The following is an 18,819-nucleotide window of genomic DNA, read 5'->3' as shown; positions in this document are numbered from 1 at the left end:
GTCTTGGCCATGACTTTAAACCGCTCACTCGATCCAACAATTCGGTGATTCATACTTTATATGGAATTGCTTTTATAAATGATGGTCATATGAAACTAGGTCAGGATGAGCCCGAATGTCCAATACATACCAATTTAAATATGTTTATTTTCTAATTCTAACGAATCTACGACACGCTGTAGGATGAAGATGGTTTTGTATAAAAGCGTTTGTCGAATACACGAACTTATCTCCAACAGGAGACTGATTTTTGAAAATAACACCTTGGGAGTGAAATTTGAGCTATATTTTTGTAGCAATACAGTGATATTTTGACAGATGCCATTTAAAAAAGTCGGCATCTGACTGAAATTCGAGAAGTTAGAAAAGAAGCAATAGAATAGATATTAAAGGGTCTCTATTATAATCTATGAATGACTCCTAGCTACATATTTATACAAAAGGACATAAAGGATTTTTAGGGTTCCGGTGGCAAAAACGGAACCCTTATAGTTTCGCTATGTCTGTCTGTTTGTCTGGCCATCCGTCCGCGGCTTTGCTCAGGGACTATCAATGCTAGAAAGCTGTAGTTTTGCATGAATATGTATGTAAACTATGCCGACAAAATGGTACAATAGAAAAAAATTAAAATCTAAACCGGTGGGTGGAAAAGTTTGAAAAATTTCAGGATGGTAGTAAGTATATCAAACTTTCAAGGAAAACTGTAACGGCAAAATTTGCTTGAGAATTATTAGAAGTTTTGTATAAAATACGAAATCCTTAGAAAAATATTACATAATTTTTTCGTAATGGCTACGGAACCCTATTTTGGGCATGTTCGACACGCTCTTGGCCGGTTCTTATTTTTCTACTTCGCTTCAGTTTGAGATACGCAAAAAGCAGGATTTTCACAAAAGAGAGAAACGGTCTGGAACAAAAAAATCAAAATCAAAATCATTTATTCAGTAAATAGGCCGCAATGGGCACTTTTACACGTCATTTTTTAAACTACCAGCGCTTTCGGAAAGACCATCATTGCCAAGAAGAATGCGCCGCAAGAAACTTGGCAGAAAGTCATTTTTTCAACATAAAATAATTACAAATAAAATACTTAAAAACTACAGTATACAATTAAATAAAAGAAATACAAAAAAAAAAATATAACATAATCATACATATCTATCACACTTAAACACCTTGTCATTGTCACATATTCTAGAATCACATCATCATCATCATATCAGCCGTAGGACGCCCACTGTTGGACATAGGCATCCCCCATTCTAGAAGTGCCTATGGAACATACCGTGCAACATAATACAGTACAGGTCACAATAAAATAGACACATATACAAGGTATAACTAGGTCAGTGAACTCCAACTTGATACGATTGATCTAATAAACACTATACTGAACGTTGAGATTCGAGGAATCGTTTTTATGTCGATCCATCTAATGTAAGTAGTTACTAAGATTATGGAACTTTTAACTTCTAGGGTTAAAACTTAACACTAGTGCCCGATCGAACATTCAGTTTAAAATTCGGTTCCAGCGATTTTAGGTTGTTAATTTTTTTCGGTTTCTGCAAACAATTTGCTAAAACTAGGATAAGTAACCTATCGTTTTACGAACGTAGGAAACTTTAAGTATTTAATTAAGTACCATAATTGCAGTTTTATCTGCCTCACTTAAACTACGCATCATACGGAGCCTAAGGCTAACTGATAATGATAAAGCAGTGAAAGTCTTTAAAACTAATTAGATAAGGCCACTATAGAATCTTACCTTAGTGAACCTATTCGTTTACGACGACAGTGTTTATCGAAATTAGATCGAAATACGTAAAAGTCTCGATGACAAGAATGATGAATAAAATAATGAAGAAATGATGAAGGCCTAAGAATCGAATTAATATTTCTTTCTGACAAGTAACAAACATCTTGTGATGGACAGGTTCCACGGGAATTATCTAAAACTATACAATGAATTGACGACGGTTTTTTTTAATACAAAAAAATCCCGATTAGCCTAGTTGTCAAACGAACGAAGCCGATTGTTTGGGAAACAGTAGCTAGTGGCCGATGAAGTATACAATGCTTTCCGGCATAGGTGTCAACCGTGAAGCAATAATAGGCAACTAATAAAGCGAAACTAGTGCGCGAATTGACGAGCATAAAATAAATTTCAGCATAAATGGGCGTTGACATGCCAAATAATAAACAAAGACTATACGAAAAGAGATACAAAGAAGATACAGAAATACAATAAACAATCACTAAACCGCGTTGTGTTAATAATTTGGCCCGGCAATTTCATACAATTTCCTATCATAACTTAACTTTAACGGAATATTCAACAGGTCAAATTAAGTTAATTTATCCAAGACACTAGTGCAAGAATTAGGGGCGTTTCACCATCCATTGATTAGTGTTAACTGACGGTTAAATGTGATGCCGTCGCTACTTGTTTTGTTCGAATAAACGGAGACGGCATCACATTTAGCCGTCAGTTAACACTAATCAATGGATGGTGAAGTAGCCCCTTAATCTTGTTGTTTAAAAGATGAATGAAGGAAGATATTTAACTATGCCCAGTAAAATTGTGTAAAGTTTCTTAATTTATGACTTTTTTTTAAGTCCGTAACTAAAGTGTCTGCGTGACATCAGCGATGACAAGTACGGCAAAGGTTGTGTACACTATCGGGGAGTTGTACCCGAAGACATACCTAACACACCCTTCTCGCACTATCTTAGTAGGTACTTCGGTTGACTAACGATACGTTCACATCGCCAAGGGTAGGCAAATAGTTTTTCTAGAAAGGAAAATTTGTCCAAGTCTGAGGCGAAACTTGACCACTACTTTTAGAAATACCTAACCTATTATTAATTCAATTCTTGAAAGTATAGCTCCATCGATACTATTGATGATCCCGCCAATGTCGAGGTTGGAAAAGACACTATCAGTTTAGCCGTTGTTCGGTAGGTACCTAACCTAACTACTAAAGCCTAATTTTAGTAGTTAGGCTATTGGCAAACTGGCCGATTAATTCAAATGCCTTGGCGGGCTAATTTGTGGCCCGCGGACCTGGCCCTATACTACCGAAGTGCACAATTCGAACTTCGTCTTGCCGTCCCGCTGACGCTAATATTATTTAATACTAGAGTGAGAGGGACGGTACGATACGAACTTCGATTATCAAATTTCGTAGTAGCCCCAGCCTTGCTCTACGCCATACTTTAAGTGCTCAATCGAGCATGTACCTACCTATACCCTCCTGAGTCCTAACTTTTTTAACAGACGTAGTACTTAAGACCTAGACGTGGTTCACCAGCTTTGTTATTTTGGGCATTATTTCACAATTTTTAAAATTCTTTATTCAATGAACAATTTGTACTTTATAAAGTACCTTCGGCCGTTATCCTTAGTGTGAATTAGTCCTTTATAAAGTATACGAGGGCTCAGAAGGATACAGCGACTTGCATGATTGTTCTGAACTCGCCTTAATACTTATAGCCCGATGTATCGCGCAAAAGCTAGCATTTAATAAGGAAAACGAGCAATGCCATACCACCTTTCCTTAACTTAGTTTACTACAGGAAATCCCTCAGTTTCCCAAGTAAAGTGTTACGAACGAGTTTACTATATAACATCACCATTAAATAATAAATATAAAAAATCCTTTTTCAGGCCAGCTCACAGCTGAGCCATATAATTCTTAGTATATTTACACTTACTTGATTATATTGTATTCATTAATTTAGTACTGTTAGCACATTTTAAACATTCAAATTAATTTCATTGTATTTATTGCTTTCATTTCAATTGATAATTTACCAAATGAATAAACATTTAAATAATCCATACTAATATTATAAATGGGCATTTCTCCACTAATTGGAAAATCGTTGTCCTTGGCTTTTTTTGGAAAAACGTGTTGAGATAAATGTCAAAGAAAAATGTTTCTGTGTTTAAAAACAACCATATTTTTAAACTTGTCTAATATTAATACAATACAAACTACCTATTTAATTAAAAATTTTCAAACACCCCAAAAACAGTAAAAAACCCCTGACATGTCCCCAACCCAGAATTTGATAAGTATCAGATAATATTAGCCATGTGTTAAAATTTAGCATGATATCTCTATTGAACTTAAAGAGATGATTACGCCATTGATGATAATAAAGTATTATTTCAATTAATATGCATGCCATTTTATTAACATTTTCTATCAAACATTGTCCCAAGAGTATTGCGTGATTATGATTAATATAAAAATAATCGATAAGATTGACATTTGCGCATACATTTGTATAGGTCTACACAACACTGTAGTTTCGGTGCAAAACCATTTTTACTGTTCAATTCATCATAATCTGAAGAGAAAGTTGGCAGGGGACTGTTCAAATTTTCAAATTAGTGGAGAAATACCCAAATGCGAAAGTGTGTGTGTTTGTCGTCGAAACGGAGCGAGGGATCGACGTGGTTTTTGGCATAGAGATAGTTTATGGGCCAGAGAGTGACTTAGGCTACTTTTTTTCCCGAGAAAATGCAAAGTTCCCGAGGGAACAGGGCGCGATAACCGGATTCCACGCGGGCGAAGCCGTGAGCAAAAGCTAGTATCTTAATAAATATCATAATTATAGTTGACTCGACTATTTAATTGACATACTTTGTATTCGTTCTTTAACTAAACACAATGATCCACGGATATTGCATGATAATATTGAACTGTGGGGTCACCTATTAGCAAACTCAATTACCTAGTTATCTAATTATTGTAAAGCTACTAAAAATCTAATACAATACAATAACTCTTTATTGAACACCAACACATAGTAGAGTATTTCTCAAAAAGTTGTCCCGTCATGAAATTGACAAGAAAACAGTTTTGTCAAGAAATTATTAAACCCTAAGGACGAGACGATAAAACATAAACTACATAAAATATCCAAAATTTCTTGACGTCACGAAATCTTGTGAGGAAAAATCGTAATTTTGTAACTACCTACATCAATTTCTATGATCCAATTATCTGACTGGTTTTGTATATATCAATATTAAGTACTTATTTTTTGTGGTGAAATAGCGTCAGGAAAATTTTGTGGACAACTGAAAAAGTTCAAAATGGACAACTAGAAATAGTCAGTAAGCACTAAGCAGTAATTTTGTAATTCTTTACATTCTATTCTGCTTTATCACTTTTACACACAAGTCACCACATATGGTTAATTTAAATTTAAAACATATTAACTGTTTACTTATGTTTTTAGAGGCGTCGGAAAAAAATTATTATTTTTAAATAAGTGGACAACTGAAAAAGTTCAAAATGGACAACTTTTCGAGAAATCAGTAAGCACTAAGCAGTACAGCAGTACAGACGTAGCTATATAGAGATTTTCCAAGGTAAGCAATAGGCGACCTTATCGCTTCAGAGCGATCTCTTCCAGGCAATATTTACAAGAGACAGAAGTAAGAATTAGATTTAAGGTTAACATTTTTTACAGTTAATTGATTTGCGGCAGGATAACGTCTGCCGGGTCCGCAAGTTAATTAAGTAATAAATAAATAAAATGCTCGCCGTGCCCCTGCCCCTTGGCACCTAGTCCACGACCTTGCCGCAATGGGAGCGTCAACAATAACAACTAACTAACTAACTACGACAAGGTTCCGCAGTGGTAGCTTGATGACAATAAAGTCTTGATTTAAATCGTCGACTGCCATTGATCCGCCTGTTAAATATCACAAAACAATGACATCACAAGTCATCTATATCATAATATAATTATGGATATTAAATAACAACAAAAATGTCTCGTACAGTGCATTATACCACAGTATTTCCCCCCACAGAATACTAGACAATGGATCTATTGAATTTTCAAGGCTGAAAAGAATGAGGCCAACTAAAGCAAGAGGTAGCTTCTTTCATACCGCGAATATATTTATAAATAAACTGCAGGGCTACTACGAAACTCGAAACTCGAAGTTCGCGTCGTGCGGTCCCTCGCTCTCGTATTAAAATATGTTTCACACTAACTAATGGACCGGTGGATAATCATAACATAACAGCATTGACCTAGAACCCACGACTGAAATAAAAGTAGGCAAGGAAAGCTCATAAAATAAGTCTGTGGGGTTTATGGTAGACAGACGTGACGTTAGTATTATTGATTAATAATAAAACTATCCTAATAAAATAGACGTAGAATGTCACATAATATCTAGACATAAAAGGTCCATCCACGATTACATTTTTCTTATTTCGCAGTCGCTTGTACTTATAGTTACAATTAAATAAAACAAACGAGTTTTGTGATGTGTGTGGACCGTGTGTTTAATTCGAAATATAAAATTGGCCTAAAATTACCGTCACCCTACGCCTGGCTAACCTAAAAGTTAATTTTGCAAATGATGTTCTAAAAATAAGTTTCAAAAATAACTTAAAAAATTGATTACAATATTATTTCCATGACAATTGTTTTACACGTGGTAGAGCCTTACTGCAACCACATGCTGGCAGCAGTATGAATGGGCCGGCTCAACCTAACCCGGGGTTAGTACCACTACCACACTCCAACAGAATACCGGCGTGAAATAGTAGTTTTGCCACTGCCTTTCGTACAGTGAGTGGGAGATCCGGAGGCCCAGCTCCCCTCCCCCTTCTGCCCTCCTCTATCTCCCTCCCCTTTAGGCCGGCAAAGCACCCACAGTCCTAATTATGCTGTAGGTGCCCATGGGTGGCGGTGATTGCTTACCATCAGGGGACTCTCATGCTCGTTTGCCAGCTATTTGATAAAAAAAAACTTGTCAAATTGATGCAATGATTACCTATGTAGGATGAGGATGACCAATTCAATTCAATCCATACTTTAATAGTATAAATGCAAAAGTGTGTGTGTTTGTGTGTATGTTTGTCCATCTTTCACGCCGTAACGGACCTACGGATCGACGTCATTTTTGGCATAGTGATAGTTTATGGTCCCGAAAGTGACCTAGGCTACTTTTTATCCCGGAAAAATGCACAGTTCCACGCGGGCGGAGCCGCGGGCAAAAGCTAGTTAGTTAATATTATTTCTGTACTTTTAGCAACTAGTTAAATTATTAGTAGAACGTATGCATATTGTATACAGATATGAAATTAATCGTGATATACGATTCGTGTATTTCGTGTTTCTTAAGATGGAAAATACTACTTTTTCATTAATACGATAGTTGACTACTCCTGATTTTGCGGATATATAGATATACAGATAGTGTTTAGCGAAGAGAAAATTTAAATCGGTTGAATATTTAAATTTGAAAAATCTATATATCTGTCTTTTTCTCAAACGCTTTTCTCTATGCAGCAAGTATGGCGGTACTGGCGTGTGACGTCACATGCCAGTATGTCTCTCTCTGTCTAATCTTGAATTTCAAACCTTTATAACTTTGTTATTTGTAAAGGTAGCTTAAAATTTGTAAAACACACAAAATAGTCAAATAGCGTATTGTTTAAAGAAATTTTGACTTTGATTGGCTACGACTGTAGATAGGTATTGGCGTTTCCCCCAAGAGAAATACGATTTTCTGAGAAAACTATGACATAATGTTCATGTTACGAATCGCTGATTACATTATAACTGTCAACCAACAGTAAGGCTTTATCTCATTATCATTAAACGTTGATTAAGGTACTACATAGCTAGTTTCCTAACACTATGTAGGAAATTAACTTTATGAGACGTAATTTACAACCTCATAATTAAAACCGGCCAAGAGAGTGTCGGACACGCCCGAAATAGAGTTCCGTAGCCATTACGAAAAAATTAAGTAATATATTTCTAAGGGTTTCGTATTTTGTACGGAATATTCCAAGTTTAGGTATATTGTTATACCTTAGGCTGCTATTTACTCTTAAATTACTAATAATTCTCAAGAAAAAATAACTGTTATAGTTTTCCTTGTAAGTTTGATACACTTACTACCACCTGATTTTTTTTTTTTAATTTCCACCTATCGGTTTAGATTTTAGAGGGGGGGACGCGAATTTGAACTTTAAAGTTGAATATTTTGCAAACAAATCACTGAATCGAAAAATCGTTTTAGCAACCCCCTAATGGTTTTAAAAGACCTATCCAACGAAGAAGGTTGGATGAGAAAAAAACACCCCTACTACGTCTATGGGAGGTAATCTAAAAAAAAAAATTTTTATTTTTTGATTGCACCATTTTGTCGGCATAGTTTACATATATATTCATGAAAAATTACAGCTTTCTAGCATTGATAGTCCCTGAGCAAAACCGCGGACGGACAGACAGACAGACATGGCGAAACTATAAGGGTTCCGTTTTTGCCATTTTGGCTACGGAACCCTAAAAATGATCTTGACTCAATTTGCTAAATGATAGATGTCTGTGATAGGTACTTCGATGCTCTTTATGGTTTTTTAATTATTTGCACATTCATTATTTACTGTGGGGCAGATTACATATACATCCCAGCCTATAATATAATTACGTCCCACTGCTGGGCAAAGGCCACCTCTCCGAATGAGAGGGCTTGGGCCATAGTTCCCACGTGGGCCCAGTGCGGATTGGGAACTTTACACACACACCATTGAATTTCTTCTCCGGTGTATGCGTTTTGTGTTAATTATTTCTAATTAATTATCTAGGACCTTTACCGTTTGTAATGTAAATAGGTAGACTTATATGTAAAGCAATGCACTAATGAGTAACCCCTTATTCATAAAACTTAACAAGCCTATGTTAACTAACAAATGCTTTGTCCTTTCTAACAAATACAAAAGTCGAAGTGACAACGAATTTTAGCGCATTTTAACTAAAATAGGTTTGATTGTCGTTTATGATAAGGGGTAAGTGATTGTCCTCATACACTTTTAACATGGAAGTGCTCAGAGTATACATCTACCGGTACAGGATTGCATTGCAACAGCACGCTAGGAGCGATTCTCCATACCGAGCACGGTGGGCAATCGGCAGTTGCATTTACGATATGCAGTTAGAATACAGCCATCAGAGTAGTAGCACTTAGCATTAAGTATATCTGACTCAAAATAAACATAATGGTGATGTTTCTGAGGAAGTAATACAACCTCAAGGCTGAGCCAGGGCGTGCAAAATACATTAAAGTTGTGGCTAACAGCCATTTAGAACCATTAACAAACATTAAACGAAAAAAATAAATAAAACAAAGCACAAGTTCAAGCCGGTATTCGCCTGGCAACATTCGCAAAACATTTGGCATAACGGCCGAGTTTCGCTTGCCACCTATTGGGAAAGCGACAAAAAAAGTGAAAGCGACGAGCGAGAAGGCAAGATGCGGCCGGCGGCGCGCCAGAGGAGCGCAGGGTGACATCAATGTCCGAAATGGTGATTTAATTGCCATCGAGGATATTCAAGAATCGATTGCTAATGTTTCTTTTATGTTGCTAAAATTATGGAAATTATATGCAATTTGGCAAATTATACTTAAATCTTCTGATAGCGACAACATCGCCTGCGTTTCCACGGGAACTTAGCACCTTCCAGAGATAGATTTGTTTTATAATTATTAGTAAAAAAAGTGTTCAAAATCGTTTCAATAGTTCTGAATATTATAGACCGTTTACACGAGGCCACTAAAGTCGCTCGCGCTAGTACACAGTGTTACATTACGGTGCTCGATTGGTAAGACCATCAGATGTAACTCAAAGCTATGTAAAGCTATTGGCACATTACTAGCCTCGTGTAAATGGCCCATTAATCCCTACATCCTAACACAAACAAAGTTAACCTCATTATTACATTAGCACGAGTGCATGAGAGAAGTAATTGTCAATAGCGGAGGTGCGGTTAAAATAAGACGTGCAACTGTCGACCCAGAATGTAAAATATAATACCTGATAATTAAAACCAAATTGTAATTACCATAAGCGTGTGAAATTATCTATCAGGGCCTATTTCATAACAAATTTAATTACAAGCAAATAGTATTAGTGTTCAGTAGCATTCCGGATCATTATTATAATATCTTTTACTGCTGATGGCATAGCTCTCCCTACTAGTCCAACAGTGGACATACTACGGCTGATATGATGATGATGACGATTATCTCTTGTTTGATAAGTGTACGACCCCGTATTTGTCGATCCGGAACAGGGTTCGAGGATATATATATATATTTGTTTAAAAAAAATATACCTCGTTGAGTTTCTTGCCGGATTCTTTTTTCCGAACCGGTGGGTAGTTTTTTTTTGACATTCATAAGTGCTTGTTATAGCCTCAATTGAATAAAGATATTTTGACTTTGACTTTGATATCAATGGTTATATATCATGATATATATCAATAAATGATTTTTTATAGTCATTTTAATATCAAATCAATACAAAATTTGATATTATTAAGTAATTTTTGGCCTGTTACTGTATTTCTACTTCCCAAATGTAGATGGCGTTGGAGTAGTTAATGGCGTCAGTCGTGTCAGAAATATTTCGTTAAGAAAGAGTAAGTTTTTGTTGTGTTATTCTATTAATTTTTACAAAGAAAGTAATTGATAAAGTATAGAAACAATTTTACTTAATTTATTTTACATATTATAATAACATGGCTTGCATACCATATAGATATATACTTATATCAAACTTTTGATATATATCATAAATATCCGATATTTTGATATTTATAATAAATATCGGATATATTCGAACCCTGCCTCTTCCCCTATTTCTGTTGATGGCTTTACAGTAAAAAGAATATCAAATCTACGGGACCATGCAAAATAGTTACCTACTTAAATAAATAACCGTTAAACTAATCGTCATAAGGAACAATAACTACCAATAACAACTCCCAAACTGAACAAAGACCACAAATTTACACAGATACCGCAACTCGTTGAATGCTAAAAACAAACACCGTCATTATAAAGCAAACAAGCTCATCAAATCTGCTTAAACCAACACTTATTACATGTACTGCCTATAAAATAACCATGCCACAATATTTATCTAATAACGTAATTACACAACACATAAAAAAACTGACATAAACAATGAGCAATGTAACAAAAACATACAACAAATCAGAGTACCTAAGTTCAGAAAATTTATTCTGAAGCAAAGTGAGTCGGACCAAGTGATTAGTAAATAAATAATCTGTGGTACAAGATAAGAGAAGAACGCGGAAGCGGGGAAGATAACGCTCGAAAGATGAACGTAAATGCGACAATTGTGAATGTTTGGCAAACATTGTTTGCATTCAAGACTGAGTGACGCCGTCCAGTAATGTTATCTTCATAAGCCGTTTCAACATGAGATAAAACTTGTGCAATTATTCATTGCGGTGTCGCGAGGCTAAAGAGTTATATGTGAGCGATCGAGCGAATCAATGTCATTTAATGCTACTTGCACAAATTTCTCGTGATGTATGGAAAATATGTATACTAAATCAACTTAGTACGAGTTAGTATAAAAGCCCACGTATGCGACGAGTGTCTCGGTCGTGCAATAATAATGATAATCATAAGAATAAATAGTATATTTCTGAGCCTCTACATCGAGTTACGATCATCACCATAGTTACAAAGAAAAATCTTATTGTCTATGTAAATAAACAGAAAATGCTCGTCACGCCGTGAGTCACTATCGATAGCTAATATTAAGCCAAGGGATTTAACGGTACTTGTAAACAAAATGTTAATTAAATAACTTGTATTTGTTGGTTTAGTAACATGGTGCAACTCAGGCTTAATATAAAAGTATAGTCAATTCAATATACACAGAATAAATAATAGTACAAGTAATAGTGGTAATAGAGCAATATTTAAACTCGTCAATCTTGTAACTTGTACCTCATTTGAGACTAAATTACTGTTGAACGAATGATGTTGTAATGGAAATATACCTACTAAGCAACTTTGAGCATGATTCACTGATAGCACTATCTTAGCTGATTGTGATTATGTGATTCTCATCTAACAGTTTATTGTTATAGGTATTGTTACTGTAACAAATATTGCATTAAAATATGATTCTTATGCTCATTGTTCAAACACAATGGCTTGTATAGGTAAAATCGTGCACAGCCCCAGGCACGTAAATGTATGAGGTGACCGTTAAATGCGTAGTACAAAATAAGGTATCATGGGGGGGCTGAGTGGTGCACGGGGCGGGGGGGCAATCGTACGCGCTGATCTGATTTGCTGTAATCTTTTTTGAGTTTTGCAAGTACTGAAAGTTGTTACCTGTGGGATTAAAAACAAACACAAAAATCTAAAACAAATATAACAACTAAATTAACTGTAGGATAATGAAGACTTAATGGGAAATTAATGAGATTGAGCGCATGGGTGTTTCATTTGTGTGCTAATGATCATTAGTAGATAGAATAACATGATGAGTAGCACTAGCGCTAATAATATCTTATTTTAAAATAAGTACCTAGATAACTTTATCAGCAGATAAATATCAATTAATCAAATTACGGGTGCACTTAATTTCAGAATGCATTAAGTACAACATATTTTTATTTTAAACAAAATATGCAAATAATAATACCTACACCTCACAGAAATTCCTATAAAATGTTTTCCATTACCAATCCATCCATATTCTTCTTTATTAATGTCAACCTAAATCAGTAGTTCCAATTCCGAAGCAATGGTCTGCAGACCATCAGTAGTCTGCAAAAGCTAAAATGAGGTCTGTGAAAGATTTAAACTAATACAAATAAAAAAACTGGCCAAATTTTTTTGTAGATATCTATGAATATCCAGTGTTAGCAGAGCCCTTTTCCTATGCAAATTTTACACAATGTAGGGCCATATTAAATGGTTACTGCTATCGACAAACATACGTAAAAAAATCAGATTTTTTTATAGGTTGTGCTATACAAGCTACCTTCATACAAAATTTCTAGTTTATGGGACTACCGGAAATACCTTGACCTAACCTATACAACCTTTTTGAAAGACTATCTTTTGATTGCAGTGTTAGAAGTTTAATTTTTTCACTGCCTCTTTTCTAATTATTTTCACTGCTTGATGCCTCCACGCATATCTGAGGATAAGGCTCTTGAATGAACAGACGGACAACAAAGTGATCCTATGAGGGTTCCCTTTTCTTTTTTACAAGCTTTTATTTAGTTTCACCTGTCCCATTGTCTATCTGTCTGTCTATAAGTAGTCAAATCTTGCAAGTCAAATTAGTCGGATTGACTTGAAATTTGGCATAATTACGTAAATTGCGTGGCAGTACAATAATCTGGTAGTTACATCCTGGTAGTTCGGCCAGGATCGTCTCTGCAGGACGGAACTCTTTAACGGTTAATGCCATCTACTTGAAATTTGATATGCAAATACAGTTTGGTGACAATGCAAGTAAAGTCGACAAAAAGGAATCAGCAATAAAACCTTGTATTATAAATGTTTTTTTTACCAAAAACTTATTAAGTACAGAACCCAAAAAATATATTTTATTAAAGAACATTACCTATATGTTTTGTATTTTACAAATTCTTTATTATCATTAATTCTCAAACTCTTTATTGTACAAATATGATATAATAAAATCAAATGAAATTAACAGAAAGCATTTGATTTTGATTAGTTTATTTTTGAATGGATGGTTACAGTTTCTTTTTGACCTTATGGTCCCTGCCAATAATAATGAAATCAAAGTTGTCCACGGTCAAAACCAAATAGAACTACTGACCTAAAACAGCTGGTGTTAAAATGCATCAATCTGACGACCCAAGCAGGATCAATTAAGAAAAGGTCAATCCATGAATTGACTGCTGGGAATCCCAGATTACTTCCAATTATGAACAGAAGCCATATTGTTTAATGCAACAAACTAAATTTAGATCGAGGATCTAATGTTGGCAGACTAGACGAGACTGTGTGATCTACTTATTATTTTACTTACACAAACAGTGGTTTTCTAAACATTTTCTGTATATTTTTGTAAGTGACTGGACCAATAGTCATGATGACATCACATCTGCCTGTATTATGTCCTACTGCAAGGCACGGGCTCCTCTGAAAATAAGACATCTGGGGCCCTAGTTCCCATGCGGGCCCAGCCCGGATTGGGAACTTCATGCATGCCATTGAATTTCACAGGTTTATTTATGATGTTTTCCATCATCATCAAAGCTCATGGTAAATTTCAAATGAAATTTCACAGGTAAATTCAGAAAAACTGTAGGGTGAGCCCAGGGTAGAATTCACAGCGCTCTGCTTGAGAGGCCATAGGACACTTGACTACCATGGACGGGTTGTTTGTACATTAAAATTAATAAATGTATACCACATACCCTTTTACTACAAGGTAATAAAACCGGGCATTGAAATGCATCTGGTTACTTATCTGGTTCTGAATTGCGTACTTATTAACCAATATTGATAATATATCTATAGGCAACATAATGTCTATTTGATGATAAGACTAGACCACAACTATTTTGTATGTACTTTAAATACTATGAAGGTATCTATAGCAGACATATTTCACCCACTAAAGGAAACCAAATGCGGGAAGTAAATAAATCCTGCAATTTAGTCTCTTTTCACTCAAATATTATGAATCTTACAGAAAAATAGAAAAAGATAGGCTTAAATTTAGCCTGAATTGCAGAAAGTAATACAGTCGCAGATATTGCAAACCAGCTGATCTATCAGATGTAAATACTGCATATCTCCACTACAATGGACTTTTACAGGGAATGATTGTCTTCATATTTTGTTTCATTTCAAATCATTTCGAGTAAAAATTAAAAATTTGCATAATTTCCCAGATACGCAATATAACACTATCAGTGTTTTTCAATTATTGTTAGCGATTTGCATGCATATTTGCATTTAATACAAAACCTAAATTAGAATGTTTCCATTTAATTGGCTGTAGAATTCATGTTATTATAATCTATATGTTTTTCAGGTATGTATTTGGTATTCTTATTACAAGTTTTATAAACCATCTAGACTAGAGGTACTAAAGCAAAATAACCCAAAGAGTCATTAATCGCAGAAAGGATCAAACATATTAGAGAATAACTACCTGGTTTTTTCTTTGTCTATTTGGTGGTAATAATCTTGAAAAATAGTGAAATTATTTTCATAGCATTTATATACAGATAAATTAAGCCTATACCCAGAAATGGGACATCTAAAGGCAATAAAAAAAAACCGCCTGAAGTAACATATAGGCTGTCTCGTCTTGGTTACTTCAACTTGTGCAGCAGTTTCATCAAAATAAAATGGTGGGATGACAAATACTGTTTGTCATTCAGTCTAAATAATCATTTGTACTTTATCACTGTCCTATAGTACTTTTCGGATAGGATGGGTACGGTGACACTTGCGTTTTTTCAGGCCAATAATTTATAAAAAATATACTTGAATCCCGAAAGAACAAAAAAAAAAATACACTATAGCTTAAAAGATGTAATAATAAATAAAAATCACTTAAAAATATATTATTATGTTTTAAACTAAAAAAGAAATTTTAATCTCGCAACTTTCATAGCGTAGAACGGAACTATTTCAATAGAGCTTGACTTTACTTATCGACTGAATTGATTCCACAATCTTGTCAAATGTTTGACTTGCATCGTCTGTCAATTAGTAGGAGAGCGAAGGTCTTTAAATGCATCTTTGTATCGAGTGTTTTGTGTTGTTTGATGTTTTGAACTGTTACTTTGTTATTCTTTTTGTTATAAAGGTTTTTGTTAATTTTTACCATTATTAGTTTTGATATAGTGCCAAAGAAGACCGCATGGTTTGTGAGATTCCGATAGACAAGCAAAAACACTTGGTATGCGGATGAAGCCGCAGGCAAAAACTAGTAAAAATATAAACTATCACTAATAAAATCAATTACACACCCTTAGCATATTTAATTGAGAATTGCAATAAATCGATTCGAATTTTACATTGTCACAACTCTTTAATTGCTTAATGACATGTGTCACCTACCCATCCTATCGGAAAGTACCTACTATAAGAGGGAAGTCCTTGACAAAACCAAGTCACAGGTGGCAGCTAGTAAAAAATTACTAACACTTTATATTTTTATTCGCTACATGATACTTTTTATTTGCTACATAGATACAGCACTGATAGTCTCAACATAAAAAGCAGTAGGAAAAATGACCAATCAAGTTTAGCATATAATGATAACAAATACAAAATGATCAGTGTGAGTAAACAAGATTGTTAATTTATTCTAGCCGTACGCATAATACCTGTCTACGACCGACAAAAGGGTAAACCAGACAACGAAGTCGTACCACTTCCAACACATGACGTAAGGACTTCAACCGAAGTTTAAAACAAATATTAAAGTTGCATTAATACTTCACGCGGCTCAGCAGGAAGTGAAATAAGTCTTGTACCCACTAACATGCGAAACAATGGTACATAGAAGCAAAATTGAAGAGAAACAACGTCTGAATCATACCCATCTATGACAAACAAAGACGAAACATTAGGATGCATTAACAACAACGAACAGATAACAACAAAAATAACTACAATAACAGCGTTCTCATGCCCAAGTGCTCCAAAAAGAACGTGTTTAAGTTAATTGCGACACACTACATAAATTAGGATGGACAATTTGTTTTGACATACCTTTGGTTTGTAGAACCATTTTCTGAGAGACTCCATGGGTCCAGTTTTGTACAGCAGCCGCATAAGAACAGATCACCACACAACCACACACATAATAAAACGTTTATAGCACCAAAAATCACAACGCGAACGTGACCACAACTTTTAATTTTTGCCAATATTTACGTCAAACAACATATACGGCAGACATGTTTTCACACGATTCGCGTTCGCGTTCACTCACTCGTGCAGACTGAATAGATAGGCAGTGAATGATATGAATGAATGAAGGAAGAGAACAAACCAAATCTTTTATTATTACATTCGTTCCCAATGCAGAAGGGCTGCTACAAAATTTCTAAAATCGATGTTCGTACCGTATCATCCCGCTCACTCTCGTATTGAATAATATTAGCGTCTGCGAGACGGCACGATACGAACTTCGAATTTAAAATTTTGTAGTAGCCCTACAGTTGTTTATTTCATGGCTAGCAACACAGCGCAACTTGTCACTAATGCCGTTTGATGAAGGTTTCGATTAGGTATTCATTGCATAATATTTATGTATAAAAGCGTCTTAAATAGTTGTCCGATTTGGTGTAATTATTTTAATTACATTTTAGGACTTACCCGACTTAATTCGAAATGATGTCTCAAGCCGTAAAACGATTAAGTAATATTACCTATTATGTTGAAAGACGCAGAACGCATCTGGACAGTTTTAGTCATCACTTAATTTTATTAAACATTATATGTTTGCAGGTTGCTTGTGCAGGTTACTTGTGCAAGTTCCGCCCGGATTGCTACCACCATCTTGCTCGCTAATCCTGCCGTGAAGCTGCAGTGCTTGCACTGTTGTGTTTCGGCGTGGAGAGTAAGACAGCCGGTGAAATTACTGGCACTTGAGGTATCCCACCCATCTTAGGCCTCTAGGTTGGCAACGCATCTGCAATCCCCCTGGTGTTGCGAGTGCCTATGGGCAGTGGTGATCTCTTACCATCAGGAGACCCACTTGCTCGTTTCCATTCAGTCCGAAAAAAAAAATGTACTTCTTGTGAAATGAGCAAAAATCAATATATGATGAAATTACACATGGATCACACGGACGTTACTATGGCTATTAGGAAAAATAATTAAAATAAAATGATTTCTTGGAGAAGATCGGAGTCCTTATAATGGCGCCATCTCTTGTCGAGTAGGTGAACTAACCAAATTCCCGAAATGGCAAAACAGACAGAATATTTGATGGAATTAATGAACCCGAATGAACATGCATGGAGCGGACGTAATATCAAAACTATCATTATGGAGGTAGCAGAAGGGGAAGGGTGCACCAAAACTCGCATAAGTTTTTAAGTCCTGTATTATATTAGAAGTCCGGAAGGGTAAACGTTTTTCATCATAAATAATTAATTATTCATAATTAGTATTTGTTACTATTATTTATTGAAGCTCATAACGGGTTATCAGTAAAGTACGTCACATTTTAGGGGGGGATTTTTCATAGCCTCAGTTCATAGCAATCACTGATAGCAATACTTACTAGTGATAAGGGGGGGGGGAGGAAATATGGTCAAAATGAGGGCTATCGCGTATGAATTCGCCACTAGAGGCGCTAGTGTAGCGTGAGGTCTCCGAAATGTCAAATCTCATAGTTTTTGGGTGAGCTACGCGGGTTTATTTATAATTAGAATAAATTTGTGAATATTTTGCAATATCTGAAATTAATTATAGCAAATATGCGTTCTGGGGCAATGAATGTCTGTGTTTTGAGACAGTTTTGTCTTTCGGAAACCTTTGTCCCCCCTTTTTTCCGAACAAAACGGGGACTATGCAACACTGTGGCATGCTCGATATTTTTATGGCACGGTTTTAAGGTGTATTAAATATGATTTTAATCTAAACTTTGTTTTCACGCCCGTAATAACAGACTTTGAAAGCCATACTTAAAAACCTCACGCTACAGTGCGCCATCTAGTGAGACAAAAAACGATAGCCCTCATTGGTGTGGCGTAGGTACTTATAGAATATTGACAAATCATAGAAATTTATTTTATTTATACACCTATCAGGGGTCTCGGAAATGGCTTTTAACGATTTTGACGAAATTTGCCCCCATATCGACGGTGCAAAGCATAAACGCTGTATCGTAACCCACAATTTAAAAGTACAATTCAATAGAATCTGTCAAGTTTTCTACCATATTTAAGACACCTATCGTGGGTACACTTGATTATATTATG

General features: G+C 35.3%; 1 protein-coding gene across 2 annotated transcripts in view; it reads right to left on the bottom strand.

The window, feature by feature from the left end:
- LOC141442203 (lateral signaling target protein 2 homolog) overlaps positions 1–16,844 on the bottom strand; it is a 40,515-nt gene extending 23,671 nt beyond the window's left edge. For both annotated transcript variants that reach the window (XM_074107119.1, XM_074107120.1), the window contains exon 1: positions 16,598–16,844. In XM_074107119.1, coding sequence (XP_073963220.1) covers positions 16,598–16,660 — 63 coding nt within the window. In that variant the 5' untranslated portion in view covers positions 16,661–16,844. The remainder of the gene's footprint in view (positions 1–16,597) is intronic.
- Between the last annotated feature and the right edge of the window lie 1,975 nt (positions 16,845–18,819).

The sequence above is a fragment of the Choristoneura fumiferana genome, chromosome 25 (assembly GCF_025370935.1).
Source record: "Choristoneura fumiferana chromosome 25, NRCan_CFum_1, whole genome shotgun sequence".
Lineage (NCBI taxonomy): Eukaryota > Metazoa > Arthropoda > Insecta > Lepidoptera > Tortricidae > Choristoneura > Choristoneura fumiferana.
The sequence above is the reverse complement of the archived record's forward strand: the minus strand, read 5'-3'. Positions and strand labels throughout refer to the sequence as shown.